Source organism: Bombina bombina, chromosome 1 (assembly GCF_027579735.1).
Source record: "Bombina bombina isolate aBomBom1 chromosome 1, aBomBom1.pri, whole genome shotgun sequence".
NCBI lineage: Eukaryota > Metazoa > Chordata > Amphibia > Anura > Bombinatoridae > Bombina > Bombina bombina.
Window position 1 is genome coordinate 506,584,942 of NC_069499.1, and position 17,506 is coordinate 506,602,447.

A 17,506-nucleotide genomic window follows, 5' to 3' on the forward strand; every position below is an offset into this window, starting at 1 on the left:
CTCTTCTCGCTTGGCTATACATCAGACTACTTTCCAGTAAGGTGGGAGGTAAGGAGCACAGGTGCTAATTTTTATAATCAAAGGTCAGGTTACCATAGCAACAATGTTTTTATGTTGCGATTTTTGAGAAATCTGACAGCAAATATAAGCGTTAACACAAGGACATAGGCACTGCACAAAATATGTAACTGGAAACCTGGTACTAAAATGGAGCCGTAAACTAATATTAGCTGTCAGCAACTTCAGTAGCTTATGGCTAAGTTTTTAACGACTGAATGGAAACGAGCCCAAAACACACATTTGACAAACATTAAATTCACTGTATATTTAAAACAAACACTTATATATATGCATATATAGACACATGTACATATGCTGTAACTGAAAAGCAAACACTTGGTGATATTTACATATTAAAAGTTGAAAGTGTACATAACTGGTTGTTTAAAATATCAGGAAACTCCCTACATATCAACAAGCAACATATTTTTGGAATGGAATGAGGACAACATTAAACATGAGTTCTGTTAATCGCTTACTTTATTTGCTAGGAACTGCTGAAAAGGTGTTAGTAAAGAAGTGCAGAAAACGTGTTAGAGAGTGCAAAAAAGTATGTTAGAGATGTGCCAAACAGATTGTATAAATACTTCCCATTTTAGAAACAAATTGTGCAAACACTTACAGTACGTATTCAGAAGCAAATACAAACCCCATTACACAATGCATTAAGTGCAGATGAAAACCATGTGTCATCATCCCTGAGGTGCTTTCAGAGCTGATTGTGACCCCTCCAGTTACAGACTCAAATGAGGTGACTGTTTTATTATTGCCTGGGGAATCCATATATAGGTGGCAGCAGCTATTAACTTTGAGATAGAAACAGGTTGTGGGCTAAATCTTAAAAACTGAATAAAATAACAGGTTTCAGGCATAAACTTGGTGAGTAGATATAATGTACCAATGCCCAGGGTATAATAGGATGGGTAAAACACTATGCAAAAAGAATTAACCACATTCAAAGCATCTTGATAAAGCCCAGAAACAAAGGTGAAATGCATAGATGAACTATGTTGTTAGATAAATAATAACCTTTCACAAGAGACTATATGGCATATAGCACTGTATGATACAATTTTAAGCCCAGCTAAACTGAGGCAATTAATCACACAGAGTGTAAGACAAAGAGGTGAACCAATAATGACAACCGTCAGAGGTCACGTGACCAGTCGGGAGTTGCTTGCAGTTGAGAATTCCAAGATAAACACTGCTGTCAAGAGTGGTGAGTAGTGGGCTATAAAAAACAGTCCATTCTGACAACCAATAGGCAGTGCATATGTAAGGCGTTGATGCAAGAAGACCCATAGATAAAAATGTAATGTTTATTCTGGAATTTTTTATGTGAACTCTCGCTTAATCTTGGAGGAATCCTTGTTTTTATAAAAATGGTATTGAAGCAGATATTAAACTGATAAATTGTTAGAAGGTGGTACCTAAGTATTATAAGTTAAGACAGACATTTTATACTTGACATTGGAACCTATTGGAAATTTTTTAATGTAACTATTTTTTCACTTTACTGCTGTAGCAAAATATTAAAATAAGGGAGACGTCCCTATTGCATAATAAATATAAGTTGAAATATTTTATTGTGTGGAATGTATATGTACTTGTATATACTGGGGTTGTTCTGACCAGGATGGAAAGTACCCTCCTTTAACCCCTTAAGCCAATATGACTTATATATACTATGACTTATATATACATCATGCGGTACTTTGCTTATCATACTGCGTAAGGTATATATATATATATATATATATATATACACACACAGCTGGATATATACAGCTGGAGTTCCGGAGCTTCAGGCATCTGCCTGCATATGGAACCAGAGCACATTTGGTGCTCCGGTTCCATATGAAGGCAGATGTCAGATTGTGTCACCATCTGTAATGATCTTCTGCTAGTGTCGGTGGGATGTGTGGAACGGCGGTCCAACAGTGGAGGGGGAGGAGTGGGATGGACCTACACTGCATAAAAAACATAAAGGGAGAGGACGGGATGGGGAGCTACACTACTGAAAAAAGGTGTGGTAGGGGGGTCCCTAGAAAGCTGCCAGTACCTAAGATGGCAGCCACTAGTTAGCGGGGGAGGGTAAAAGAGCTGTTTGGGAGGGATCAGGGAGGTAATTTTTTGTTTTTTGTTAGCATTCATAAAAAAATAAAAGCTAAAACAAAGTTGAAACAACTCTCCTCTAACTAGTGAATGCTTCAATGAGCGTGTGTGTTTATTTTATCCAAACCTTACATTACCCACCCTTATTTATTAGTCTAACGTTAATGTGATAAATGATATTTACATTGACCTAGCATCGATAACATTTGTTTGTGAAACTAGTATCTCTGTGAAAAACTTGCCATTTGGGCATTTTAAATCCTGGAACTTAAAGTGATCTGTTCTAACCCCTTCTTAGGGAGTGATAAGATCAGCTCCAATAGTTTTAGGCGTAGAATGACTTCCACTGTCAAGGGAACCAGCATCACAAAACTATTTCAAAAACATTATAAAGCAAACACATAAAAGTGAAAAGTAATATTCAACAACCTCTATGAAACACTCAACTCTAAAAGCTTTTATATAGCAAGATACAACTGCTGGATGACATACCTTACATGGGTAATCATGTTTTTTATTTCCAACTTGCTGAGTTGCAGTTTAGGTAACAAAAATCCAAACACACCTAAGGAATGCCCCACTGCCCCAGAGCACCCCAACATGCCTATAGTCATGCCTATTTTTCGTGTCTGCAAGACTGGTGAGTCAAATTCTGTTTTATTCAGGGAGACTACTTTAAAATAATACAACGGATGCAAATAATTAATAATTACACATATTTATAGAATCCATTTTTTCAAATGAGTTTCTTAAGTATTGCAGTTGTATTTATTGTTTTTTCCAACATTGTTAGCGGTTCTTGTTTGCTGTGGCAGGAACACTCACTGGAGATGTGATAGGTAAACTCAATTTATTTCAAACATAGGTTCACTTTAACGATGAGGCCCCTCGGCAACCTAATGAGGCTTTATGACTCAAAGCATTTGTTTGTGGAACATTGCCGCAGATCTAGAGAGTGATCTGAAATGTATTGTGTGTATGTTATACGTGACGGGGGGATTGCCAAATCTTAGCAAAACAGCTAAAGTTGTAGTTTGTAGAATTAGTTATAGACATCAAACTGGATGTGATGAAAAACTTTTCCATAAGGATATTTGTTGCAAATAAATTGTTTTTAGTTTTACAAGTAAATAGTGCAACCTGCTGTGCTATGTTATGTTGTATTGTTTGTGACATTTAAAACAAAATCTCCTTTTTCTTTTTATTCATCAGGTGAAGTAAGATTCCACTCTGTTGAACCATACAACAAAGGTCGGTTAATTGCCCTCCCGTTTCCTGATATCCTTCGGAATTACAAAGTAATTGAGGCGGAAAATGCTCCAGAAAACCCCCTTAAGTATTTATACCCAGACATTCCAAAAGACAAAGCATTTGGGAAACATTATAACAGTCAACAGACAGAAGGTAGGTATTCTTTCTACTCCTTTTATATAGGTGTCCTAATAATTTAATGACATGTTCATATTTGTGGATTTGTCAAATTATGATGTATGTATGTTCTAGGAATCTTTAAGTATTTAATCATTTAATAATATTTTATGGATATGGAGCAGCATACGTCTGATTGTCACATCAGTCATTAAATTAAATTGTGCAAAAAATAATTATATATAGTAAAATTTTTTGTTTTAAGATTATTTACTTCCACTGATTTGATAAAATATAAGTCTGTAAAAACCACTGAGATAAAAGGGCGATCTGCAGAGGCTTCGATACAAGGTAAATCACAGAAGTAAAAAGTATAAAAATAATAAAATAATTACAAGTTTTTTAAACTAATTACACCTACTCTAATCCCCCTAACAAAATAAAAAAGCCCCCCAAAATAAAAAAGCCCTACCCTACACTAAATTACAAATAGCCCTTAAAAGGGCCTTTTGCGGGGCATTGCCCCAAAGTAATCAGCTCTTTTACCTGTAAAAAAAAAGTACAAATACCCCCCCAACATTAAAACCCACCACCCACACAACCAACCCTACTCTAAAACCCACCCAATCCCCCCTTAAAAAAAACTAACACTAACCCCTTGAAGATCACCTTACCGTGAGAAGTCTTCACCCAATCGGGCAGAAGTCCTCAACGAATCCGGCAGAAGTGGTCCTCGAGACAGGCAGAAGTCTTCATCCAACTGGGCAGAGGTGGTCCTCCAGACGGGCAGAAGTCTTCATCCAGACGGCATTTTCTATCTTCATCCAACCGGCGCGGAGCGGGTCCATCTTCAAGACATCCAACGCGGAGCATCCTCTTCTGTCCACGGCCGACGACTGAATGAAGGTTTCTTTAAATGACATCATCCAAGATGGCGTCCCTTCAATTCCAATTGGCTGATAGAATTCTATCAGGCAATCGGAATTAAGGTAGAAAAAATCAGATTGGCTGTTTGGAACAGCCAATAGAATGCAAACTTAATCATATTGACTGATTGGATCAGCCAATAGGATTGAAGTTCAATCCTATTAGCTGATTGAACCAGCCAATATTATTGAAGTTCAATCATATTGGCTGATTGCATCAGCCAATAGGATTTTTTCTACCTTAATTCTGATTGGCTGATAGAATTCTATCAGCCAATCGGAATTGAAGGGACGCCATCTTGGATGACGTCATTTAAAGGAACCTTCAGTCAGTCGTCAGCCGTGGACAGAAGACGATGCTCCGCATCGGATGTCTTCAAGATGGACCCGCTCCACGCCGTATGGATGAAGATAGAAGATGCCGTCTGGATGAAGACTTCTGCCCGTCTGGAGGACCACTTCTGCCCAGTTGGTTGAAGACTTCTGCCCATCTGGAGGACCACTTCTGCCGGATTCGTTGAGGACTTCTGCCCGGTTGGGTGAAAACTTCTCACGGTAGGGTGATCTTCAAGGGGTTAGTGTTAGGTTTTTTTAAGGGGGGATTAGGTGGGTTTTAGAGTAGGGTTGGTTGTGTGGGTGGTGGGTTTTAATGTTGGGGGGGTATCTGTACTTTTTTTTACAAGTAAAAGAGCTGATAACTTTGGGGCAATGCCATGCAAAAGGCCCTTTTAAGGGCTATTTGTAATTTAGTGTAGGGTAGGGCTTTTTTTTTTTAATTTGGGGGGCTTTTTTATTTTGTTAGGGGGATTAGATTAGGTGTAATTAGTTTAAAAATCTTGTAATTTCTTTATTATTTTCTGTAATTTAGTGTTTTTTTCCCCGTACTTTAGATAATTTTATTTAATTGTAATTAATTGTATTTAATTTAGGTAATTAATTTAATCATAGTGTAGTGTTAGGTGTAATTGTAACTTAGGTTAGGTTTTATTTTACAGGTAAATTTGTCTTTATTTTAACTAGGTAGTTATTAAATAGTTAATAACTATTTAATAACTATTGTACCTAGTTAAAATAAATACAAATTTGCCTGTAAAATAAAAATAAACCCTAAGCTAGCTACAATGTAACTATTAGTTATATTGTAGCTAGCTTATGGTTTATTTTATAGGTACGTATTTAGTTTTAAATAGGAATTATTTAGGCCTAGATTTGGAGTTTGGCGGTAGCCGTGAAAACCAGCGTTAGAGGCTCCTACCGCTGGTTTTAGGCTACCGCCGGTATTTGGAGTCATTCAAAAAAGGGTCTAACGCTCACTTTTCAGCCGCGACTTTTCCATACCGCAGATCCCCTTACGTCAATTGCGTATCCTATCTTTTCAATGGGATCTTTCTAACTCCGGTATTTAGAGTCGTGTCTGAAGTGAGCGTTAGAAATCTAACGACAAAACTCCAGCCGCAGAAAAAAGTCAGTAGTTAAGAGCTTTCTGGGCTAACGCCAGTTTATAAAGCTCTTAACTACTGTGCTCTAAAGTACACTAACACCCATAAACTACCTATGTACCCCTAAACCGAGGCCCCCCCACATCGCCGACACTCAATTAAATTTTTTTAACCCCTAATCTGCCGACCGCCACCTACGTTATACTTATGTACCCCTAATCTGCTGCCCCTAACACCGCCGACCCCTATATTATATTTATTAACCCCTAACCTGCCCCCACAACGTCGCAGCCAGCTACCTACAATAATTAACCCCTAATCTGCCGACCGCAAAGAGCCGCCACCTACATTATAGCTATGTACCTCTAATCTGCTGCCCCTAACACCGCCGACCCCTATATTATATTTATTAACCCCTAATCTGCCCCCTCAACGTCGCCTCCACCTGCCTACACTTATTAACCCCTAATCTGCCGAGCGGACCGCACCGCTACTATAATAAAGTTATTAACCCCTAATCCGCCTCACTTACCCTATAATAAATAGTATTAACCCCTAATCTGCCCTCCCTAACATCGCCGACACCTAACTTCCATTATTAACCCCTAATCTGCCGACTGGAGTTCACCGCTATTCTAATAAATGTATTAACCCCTAAAGCTAAATCTAACCCTAACACTAACACCCCCCTAAATTAAATATAATTTTAATCTAACGAAATTAATTAACTCTTATTAAATAAATTATTCCTATTTAAAGCTAAATACTTACCTGTAAAATAAACCCTAATATTGCTACAATATAAATTATAATGATATTATAGCTATTTTAGGATTAATATTTATTTTACAGGTAACTTTGAATTTATTTTAACCAGGTACAATAGCTATTAAATAGTTAAGAACTATTTAATAGCTAAAATAGTTAAAATAATTACAAATTTACCTGTAAAATAAATCCTAACCTAAGTTACAATTAAACCTAACACTTCACTATCAATAAATAAATTAAATAAAATACCTATAATTATCTACAATTAAACCTAACACTACACTATCAATAAATAAATTAAATACAATTCCTACAAATAAATACAATGAAATAAACTAACTAAAGTACAAAAAATAAAAAATAACTAAGTTACAAAAAATAAAAAAATATTTACAAACATTAGAAATATATTACAACAATTTTAAACTAATTACACCTACTCTAACCCCCTAATAAAATAACAAAGCCCCCCAAAATAAAAAAATGCCCTACCCTATTCTAAATTACTAAAGTTCAAAGCTCTTTTACCTTACCAGCCCTGAACAGGGCCCTTTGCGGGGCATGCCCCAAGAAGTTCAGCTCTTTTGCCTGTAAAAAAAAACATACAATACCCCCCCCCCAACATTACAACCCACCACCCACATACCCCTAATCTAACCCAAACCCCCCTTAAATAAACCTAACACTAAGCCCCTGAAGATCTCCCTACCTTGAGTCGTCTTCACCCAGCCGAGCCAAATTCTTCATCCAAGCGGAGCAAGAAGAGGCCCTCCATCCGGTAGAAGTCTTCATCCAAGCGGGGCAGAAGAGGTCTTCCATCCGATTGAAGTCTTCATCCAAGCGGCATCTTCTATCGTCATCCATCCGGAGCGGAGCGGCAGCATCCTGAAGACCTCCGACACGGAACATTCATCCTGGCCGACGACTGAACGACGAATGACGGTTCCTTTAAATGACGTCATCCAAGATGGCGTCCCTTGAATTCCGATTGGCTGATAGGATTCTATCAGCCAATCGGAATTAAGGTAGGAATATTCTGATTGGCTGATGGAATCAGCCAATCAGAATCAAGTTCAATCCGATTGGCTGATCCAATCAGCCAATCAGATTGAGCTCGCATTCTATTGGCTGTTCCGATCAGCCAATAGAATGCGAGCTCAATCTGATTGGCTGATTGGATCAGCCAATCGGATTGAACTTGATTCTGATTGGCTGACTCCATCAGCCAATCAGAATTGTCCTACCTTAATTCCGATTGGCTGATAGAATCCTATCAGCCAATCGGAATTCGAGGGACGCCATCTTGGATGACGTCATTTAAAGGAACCGTCATTCGTCTTTCAGTCGTCGGCCAGGATGGATGTTCCGCGTCGGAGGTCTTCAGGATGCTGCCGCTCCGCTCCGGATGGATGACGATAGAAGATGCCGCTTGGATGAAGACTTCAATCGGATGGAAGACCTCTTCTGCCCCCCTTGGATGAAGACTTCTACCGGATGGAGGACCTCTTCTTGCTCCTCTTGGATGAAGAATTTGGCTTGGCTGGGTGAAGACGACTCAAGGTAGGGAGATCTTCAGGGGCTTAGTGTTAGGTTTATTTAAGGGGGGTTTGGGTTAGATTAGGGGTATGTGGGTGGTGGGTTGTAATGTTGGGGGGGTATTGTATGTTTTTTTTTACAGGCAAAAGAGCTGAACTTCTTGGGGCATGCCCCGCAAAGGGCCCTGTTCAGGGCTGGTAAGGTAAAAGAGCTTTGAACTTTAGTAATTTAGAATAGGGTAGGGCATTTTTTTATTTTGGGGGGCTTTGTTATTTTATTAGGGGGCTTAGAGTAGGTATAATTAGTTTAAAATTGTTGTAATATATTTCTAATGTTTGTAAATATTTTTTTATTTTTTGTAACTTAGTTCTTTTTTATTTTTTGTACTTTAGTTAGTTTATTTCATTGTATTTATTTGTAGGAATTGTATTTAATTTATTTATTGATAGTGTAGTGTTAGCTTTAATTGTAACTTAGGTTAGGATTTATTTTACAGGTAAATTTGTAATTATTTTAACTATTTTAGCTATTAAATAGTTCTTAACTATTTAATAGCTATTGTACCTGGTTAAAATAAATACAAAGTTACCTGTAAAATAAATATTAATCCTAAAATAGCTATAATATCATTATAATTTATATTGTAGCTATATTAGGATTTATTTTACAGGTAAGTATTTAGCTTTAAATAGGAATAATTTATTTAATAAGAGTTAATTAATTTCGTTAGATTAAAATTATATTTAACTCAGGGGGGTGTTAGTGTTAGGGTTAGACTTAGCTTTAGGGGTTAATACATTTATTAGAATAGCGGTGAGCTCCAGTCGGCAGATTAGGGGTTAATAATTGAAGTTAGGTGTCGGCGATGTTAGGGAGGGCAGATTAGGGGTTAGTACTATTTATTATAGGGTTAGTGAGGCGGATTAGGGGTTAATAACTTTATAATAATAGCGGTGCGGTCCGCTCGGCAGATTAGGGGTTAATAAGTGTAGGCAGGTGGAGGTGACGTTGTGGGGGGCAGATTAGGGGTTAATAAATATAATATAGGGGTCGGCGGTGTTAGGGGCAGCAGATTAGGGGTACATAGGGATAATGTAAGTAGTGGCGGTTTACGGAGCGGCAGATTAGGGGTTAAAAATAATATACAGGGGTCAGCGATAGCGGGGGAGGCAGAATAGGGGTTAATAAGTGTAAGGTTAGGGGTGTTTAGACTCGGGGTACAGGTTAGAGTGTTAGGTGCAGACGTAGGAAGTGTTTCCCCATAGGAAACAATGGGGCTGCGTTAGGAGCTGAACGCGGCTTTTTTGCAGGTGTTAGGTTTTTTTTCAGCTCAAACAGCCCCATTGTTTCCTATGGGGGAATCGTGCACGAGCACGTTTTTGAGGCTGGCCGCGTCCGTAAGCAACTCTGGTATCGAGAGTTGAAGTTGCGTTAAATATGCTATACGCTCCTTTTTTGGAGCCTAACGCAGCCATTCTGTGGACTCTCAATACTAGAGTTATTTTAAAGGTGCGGCCAGAAAAAAGCCAGCGTTAGATACGCGGGTCGTTACCGACAAAACTCTAAATCTAGCCGTTAGTTAATTATAGTAATTCTATTTAGATTTATTTAAATTATATTTAAGTTAGGGGGTGTTAGGGTTAGGGTTAGACTTAGATTTAGGGGTTAATACATTTAATATAGTGGCGGCGACGTTGGGGACGGCAGATTAGGGGTTAATAAGTGTAGGTAGGTTGCGGCGACATTGGGGACGGCAGATTAGGGGTTAATAAATATAATGTAGGTGTCGGCGATGTTGGGAGCAGCAGATTAGGGGTTAATAAGTATAATGTAGGTGGCGGCGATGTCCGGAGTGGCAGATTAGGGGTTAATAAGAATGATGTACGTGTCGGCGATGTCAGGGGCGGCAGATTAGGGGTTAATAAGTGTAAGATTAGAGGTGTTTAGACTCGGGGTTCATGTTAGGGTGTTAGGTGTAAACATAAAATGTGTTTCCCCATAGGAATCAATGGGGCTGCGTTACTGAGTTTTACACTGCTTTTTTGCGGGTGTTAGACTTTTTCTCAGCCGGCTCTCCCCATTGATGTCTATGGGGAAATCGTGCACAGGACATACTGTCAGCTCACTGCTGACTTAAGCAGCGCTAGTATTGGAGTGCGGTATGGAGCTCAATTTTGCTCTACGCTCACTTCTTGCCTTTTAACGTCGGGTTTGTAAAAACCAGTAATACCAGCGCTGCAGGTAAGTGAGCAGTAAGAAAAAACTGCTTGTTAGCACCGCACAGCTCCTAACGCAAAACTCGTAATCTGGCCGAATGTTTGCTAGAAAATGTAACCTCTGTCTTTAATGTGTAAAGAGTAGAAAGAGGGCGCCACAATAGCGTGATACCGTCTGGAATGCAGGTACAGATAAAAGTAAGTATTATGCTTACCAAATGGTGTGGCACTGTGCTGTGACCAGTGCAAGAGAGCAGGCTAGCACTTATCAGTGGCTAGTACACTGTGGAAGCCAAGCTCCAAAGGCACTTGTCCTAGTTGAAACTTTGTATATGTCTCCTGTTGGCTGGACTTCAGGTGCTGCAAAGGTGTAATCTTTTATGTGTTGTTCAGTTGGTATTGATAAACCACAACACAGACAACTTCAAATAAAATAACTTTTAATTTTAGCAGGCTATATAAAAATTATAACAGCATAACAATTTTCACTACACATAATGAAACTGTTTGTGATAGATTTGTGGGTTTCATTTGTGAGTTTAATGTCAATTTAAATGGTAACTGGTACCTAGGAATAAGGATGGTATACATTAGTAGTAACACAAACAAAATAGTTGTAATGTCTTTTGTGGAAATGGATCTAATATGCAGAGCAAGAAGGAAAAAGATATTGTATAGATGGTAACCATAACATTCATTTGATAATATGATTATTTGTAGCTAGGCACAGTCTCAGGAGTAATACTACTGTATATTCTGAAAGATTTAGTAGCAATTAATCTGAAATATTCAGGAAATATGTTCAGGGGATTTGTGATACCACTAGACAGAAAATCTGAATATAACTGATAAGTTACATATAATTCAATAATGAAATACTGCAGTTTATCTCAAGCTAGCTAAAGTATAGATGTTCTTGTAATAGCAAATTTTAATAAGACACTGAGAATATAGATTTCAATATAAGAGCTGAAAAGCCAACGACATTGCATAGAATGAACAACTTAAACAGAATGCTGTAGTACGGTAGTTACGATGTCAGAATAAGTACTTGAGAAGACTGCACTTGCTTCAATCTGATGGTGCTGTTTTTTATGCGAAAGTGAGGACTTTGAGTCTGTAGTAGTTAGGAGCAAACTGGGGAGAGGTAACTGCAACTTGCTGTAGAGATGGCGCCCACGCCGTAATGCGGAAGTAAATCCGGATGCAAGGGTAACAACTGAGCAGCAACAGCTGAGTATTGCGTAGGGGAAAACTTGAACAGCTGTTTTTAGGAAGAAAAACATAAAAACAAGGAAAATAGTGAACGTTCACTAAAAAGATAGGAAAAAAATACACACCTATGTACACAGGGACGGATTTCAGAAATAATAAAGTTCTCTTGAGGAGTATCCAAAATCAAGGTTTGAGCTTAAGACAGGAACAGCGCACAGTAATCACTGCTTGCAAATATCAAGCAATGAGAATTCCCTTGCGAGGCTCTTTATGAAGAGTAAAGGAAAAAGATCCAACCCCTAGATAAAGGTATAGGAACATGACAGAACCTCCCTCTCTGGAAACCCCTCAGGGGTTCAAGGACTAGGACGGTCCGGATGTCTCCGGTGGAAGAGAGAGACTAGATGATTAGCTGATACATCAGAAGCTGGTTCCCAGGAATCCTCATCATGGCAATAACGCTTCTAATAAATTAAGTATTGTAATATTCCCTTACAACTTCTGGAATCAAGAATCTCTGCAACCTCATATTCCATGTCTGGATTAATGTCCGAAGGGTTAGTGACCGTAGAGGAATTCCTGAGGGAGACGTAGGGTTTCAGTAAAGATACATGGCATGTGGGATGTATGCAGAAAGTTGGAGGAAGCTGTAGAGTGACTGCATTTTCATTTACAATTTTAGTTATTTCATAGGGTCCTATGAATAAACTGCTAAGCTTTCGAGAAGGAGTACAACGTTTTAGATGTTTAGTCGAAAGCCAAACCTTATACCCACTTTTATACTCTGGAGGTTTCTATCTATGAAGATCATAATAATGTTTTTGAGTAGTCTGAGCAAAGGACATGTTATCTTTCAGTGATTGTAATGTCAGTGAGAGAGAGTTTGTTAAATCATCAACCGATGGTGAGCTGGAATGTATGTCATGAATAAGATAAAAAGAAGGATTAAATCCAAAATTTGCAAAAAATGGTGAACATTTAATGGAGGAGTTGTTGCAATTGTTGTAGGCAAATTCAGCACAAGATAAATAAGTAGACCATCTTTCTTGTTGTTTTGAACAATGTGATCTTAGAAACTGCTCCAACCACTGGCTAGTCCTCTCTGTTTGTCCATTCGTTTGTGGATGGTAGGTGGTGCTAAGTCTTCATTTTATATTCAAATGGAGACAAAGTTCCTTCCAGAATTTGGGGGTAAATTGACTTCCTCTATCTGTAGTAATGGAAGATGGTAATCTATGTAATTTCATAACATTATCTATAAATAACTGAGCTGTTTGAGAAGCAGTAGGTAAAGATCAAGTAGAGAGAAAATGGGCCATTTTGGTAAGCAAATCTACAATTACAAGAATGGTTGTGTAGTTAGAAGAAGAGGGTAGGTTGACTATAAATCCATAGCTATTTCTTTCCAAGGTCTATCTGGAATAGGTAGGGACATAAGGAAACCATAGGATCTTTTTAGATCTGGTTTGGTCTTAATACATATTGGATAAGATTCTATTCATTTCTTTACTGTTTGAAGCATTTTAGGCCACTAAAATTTTCTTTGCAGTAGTTATAGAGTCTTAATCATACATGGATGTCCACTTAAGAGAAAATCATGAACCAATTCTAATATAGACGGTTGTAGTATAGAAGGTACATATATTAGTTTATCATGATAAAAAACTCCATCTGCTTCCTTTTGAAGAGATGATGAAGGAAGTGAAGGATCATTTTCTTGTGCAGAGCGAATGAGTTGAAGATACTCTGAAACTTGTGCAATAAAATGATGTCGGGGAATAACAGTAGAAGGAGGTGTTGGGTGTTTAATAGGATATAGCTGTCTGGAAAGAGCATCTGCTTTTCTGTTTTTGACACCAGGTCTGTAGATAATAATAAAATGGAATCTGGAGAAATATAAACTCCACCGGACTTGTCTCGTAGATAAAGTCCGGTTAGTCTTTAGATATTCAAGATTCTTATGGTCCATATAGATATGTATTGGGGGGTTAGTTCCTTCTAACAGATGTCTCCAGTGTTCTAATGATGATTTTATTGCTAAAAGCGCCTTTTTTTTAATTGGGTAGTTAAAGGGACAGTCAAGTCCAAAAAAAACCTTTCATTTTTCAAATAGGGCATGTCATTTTAAACAACTTTCCAATGTACTTTTATCAACAATTGTGCTTTGTTCTCTTGGTATTCTAGTTGAAAGCAAACCTAGGAAGGCTCATATGATAATTTCTAAGACCTTGAAGGCCGCCTCTTTTTTATTTGCTTTTCACAGCAGGGGAGAGCAAGCTCATGTAGGCCATATAGATAGCATTGTGATCACGCCCGTGGCTAGTGGCAGACACTGCACTAATTGGCTAAAATGCAAGTCAATAGATAATAACTAAAAGTCATGTGATTAGGGGCAGTCAGAAGATGCTTAGATACAAGTTAGTTACAGAAGTAAAAAGTGTATTAATGTAACAGTGTTGGTTATGCAAAACTGGGGAATGGGTAATAAAGGGATTATCTATCTTTTTAAACAACAACAATTCTGGTGTTGACTGTCCCTTTAAGTTCGGCCTGGGACATACTTTAAGAATAAAATGCTACTGGATTTAGTGGTTGTTGCATAAAGGAACGTTGTGAAAGTATAGCTCCTATTGCAACGTCAGATGCATCTACCTCCAGTATATACTGGAGATTGGGATCTGGAAAATGTAATATAGGAGCCGTAGTAAATCTCTCTTTTAAAAGATCAAAAGAACTTTGTGCTTCATTAGACCAAAGAAAAGGTACATTATTTCCTGTTAAGTGAGTCAAATGTTTGACTGTACTGGAAAATGCTTTAATAAATTTTCAGTAGAAATTAGAAAAAACTAGACATTTTTGGACTTGCTTCTTAGTAGTAGGAGTGGGCTTGTTAGTAACTGCTGAATCTTTATTGTCTTCCATCTGAACACCTAATGGACTAATTCTGTATCCAAGGAAAGAGATATCTTTAGAGTGAAAAATACATGTTTCAGGTTTAGCTTATAGGTGATGACTTCTTAACCTGGAAAGAACTGTGATGTGTTCTTGTAATGAGTCTGAATAAATAAGTATATCATCTAGATATATGATCATATAAACGTCTAGTATGTCACGGAAAAGATCATTAATGAAGTTTTGAAAAGTGTCAGGGGCATTACAAAGCCCAAATGGCATCACAGTATATTCGTAGTGTCCATACCTTGTACGGAAAGCCACGAGCCACTCGTCTCCTGTCCGGATTCTTATTAAATTATATGCCCCTCTAAGATCTAGTTTTGTGTACATTTTAGCAGTACTTAGTCATTCTTTCAACTCAGGAATAAGTGGTAGAGCGTACCTATTTTTAATTGTTATTTTATTTAATTCACAATAATCTATAATTGGCCTAAGGGACTCGTCTTTATTCCTGACAAAAAATATTCCTGCCCCAGCAGGTGACTTGGAAGGTCTTATAAATCCCTTTCTGAGATTATCGTCTATATAATCTTTTAGATGTAGTAATTTTGGGGGACAGAGGATAAATATGTCCGTAAGGGATAGTTGCCCCAGGTAAGAAAGAGATCTATAGGACAATCATATGTTCTATGAGGAGGTAGAGATTTTGCCTCTTTTTTACTGAATACATCCTGGAAATCTATATACTCACTAGGGATGTCATTTTCATTAATTTGCAAAAGTGAAACACTTGGGAAACAAGCTGATTTACAATAAGTAGAATCAAGAGACAAAGTGAGGTTACTTTAATTAATAGTGGGTTGGTGTTGTTGTAACCAATTAAGACCTAATACGATGGGGAAAAGAGACAGCATATGCTGTCGGCATTTATCGATGTGCAGCGGACATGATACGCTACATTGTATCATGTCTGCTCGCACATTAATAATTTGGCCCCATAGTCTTCAATAAAACACAAATATATATATCTGATGTTTGTTTTTTGTTTTTTGGTAAAATATTTATGAAAACAACTTAACAGATTGCAAATTAATTTCAGAAGTATAGTTGCTGGGATATTACAGGAATCTTGTCAGTGTTGTCACATGGGTTAAGGAAAGATCAGTATGCGAGAATCTTACATACACATGGAACATTACTCTAAAAACTTATGTACACAAAAACAATTCAGTATGCATTGTCAAGACTTTTGATTGTGTTTCTATATGCTAATGCCATGTCATACTCTTGAATATAGGTTTCAGTTTTACAGGATTCTGTTTCCTTTGAGCCTTTGGATGTATTCCATATTGAGCTGACAATATCTATACCTTAATTTATATTCGTAAGATGATGAGGTGTCAGTACCCTTCTTCCATCTTGCTCAGAGAAGATTTCAGGATAATTTCTCCAAGATTCTGAGTGAAGCAGGGGTAAAGGAATACCTTAATTATGGCATGTCAGTACTCTCACATAATAGTATATTTACTTGCACTAGATGGGCTCTCTAATGGATCATCATTCTGAGAGGAAGAAATGCCTTAGCAAGCTGGTAAGATACAGTGGAGGGGTGCTGCAGTCAAGGTAGTGACTCAGACAGTTAACACTCCCCAGGAATTATCACTAGTACTCTCCTTACATAGGTACTACATAGTTGGGGGTCCACAGGCTTTACACATAGCGCCTTACCTATGTGTTAAACACCAGAAATCTGGAATTTTTACAAATGTTTTTGACTTTGGTTCACTTTTTTTCCTCTCAAAACAGAAAAGCATCACGCTTTATGAAAACTGCTATCTGCCTTATGCAGTTAGCAGTTTAGCTCATGGTGGATGCGTTTAGGGAGGAAGACATATATACGGAATCAAAGAGGGGCATTTATTCACTTTTTGCATGTAAAGTGTTTTTTTTTTGTGTTTTTACTCACAGCCTTTGTCCTGCATATCGTTCTGGAGTTAAGCTCCGCCCCCTTTGGTACCCTTTTTTCTCACCCTCACTGGATCAGTACCTGGCTGATATTCACTTAGGGACTGTCTGCAGGCATTTCAAGCTATCTGGGCCCAGTTTTAACAACACCTTCTTTGTCCAGGAAGTGGGTGAGTACCCTCATAGGAGCTGCTGAGGGGATGGGTAGGATTTTTTTTTCTGAGGGTAAATCAATTAGGGTTTTTTCTGACTTTTGGTGTTTTGATGTGCTTATATAAGCTGTTTGTTGTATTTTGGGTAAATACGCTTGTTACTTAAAACTTTGGACCATATCTTTATTATGATTTTCCTTATTATTTTGGAGTCATTGCTGTACCCCCATCTAATGTGACTGACCCATTGGAAGAGACCCAGAGGAAACATACTGCAGTCTAGTATGCCTGTTTAAAATGCAAAACTTTTCTAGTGGACCAAATTAACCAGTTGTGTGCTAATTGTGTCCCACATCTCCAATTTGCAACCCATAATCCTGTCAGTATGGCACCTGGCAGACATTTAGTGCCCATGCCTATGTATGCTAAAGGGGATTCAATTGATTTCTCTCCAGAGTTTAAAAATACTCTTTAAAAGACTATGGGGAATATCTATCAAAGTGTCAATACGCTCGCCTAACATCGCCAAACATTGCGGCCGCGGATCTCAATATGCTCTCCTTATTTATAAAAAAAAGCCGTCAAACATGAGCACCAAGTACGGGACAAAGAGCATCGGACTGTTGTTAACCAACAGTCATCTATCTCGTGTCTATTCGTGTTTTTCCCAACTTTATTTATACCATTTCACTAAACGCCGCCACTATTCTAAAATGTTTAACCCTTATCCCGCCGCTGCCCGACCCCGCCGCAACATAAATAAACTTATTAACCCCTATCCCGCCACTCCCCGACCCCGCTGCAACCTAAATAAACTTATTAACCCCTATACCGCCACTCCCCAACCA

General features: G+C 38.1%; 1 protein-coding gene across 1 annotated transcript in view; it reads left to right on the forward strand.

The window, feature by feature from the left end:
- LOC128659185 (signal transducer and activator of transcription 4-like) overlaps positions 1-17,506 on the forward strand; it is a 423,738-nt gene that overhangs the window by 379,281 nt on the left and 26,951 nt on the right. Inside the window, 1 exon segment of the mRNA XM_053712871.1 lies at positions 3,388-3,579. Coding sequence (XP_053568846.1) covers positions 3,388-3,579 — 192 coding nt within the window.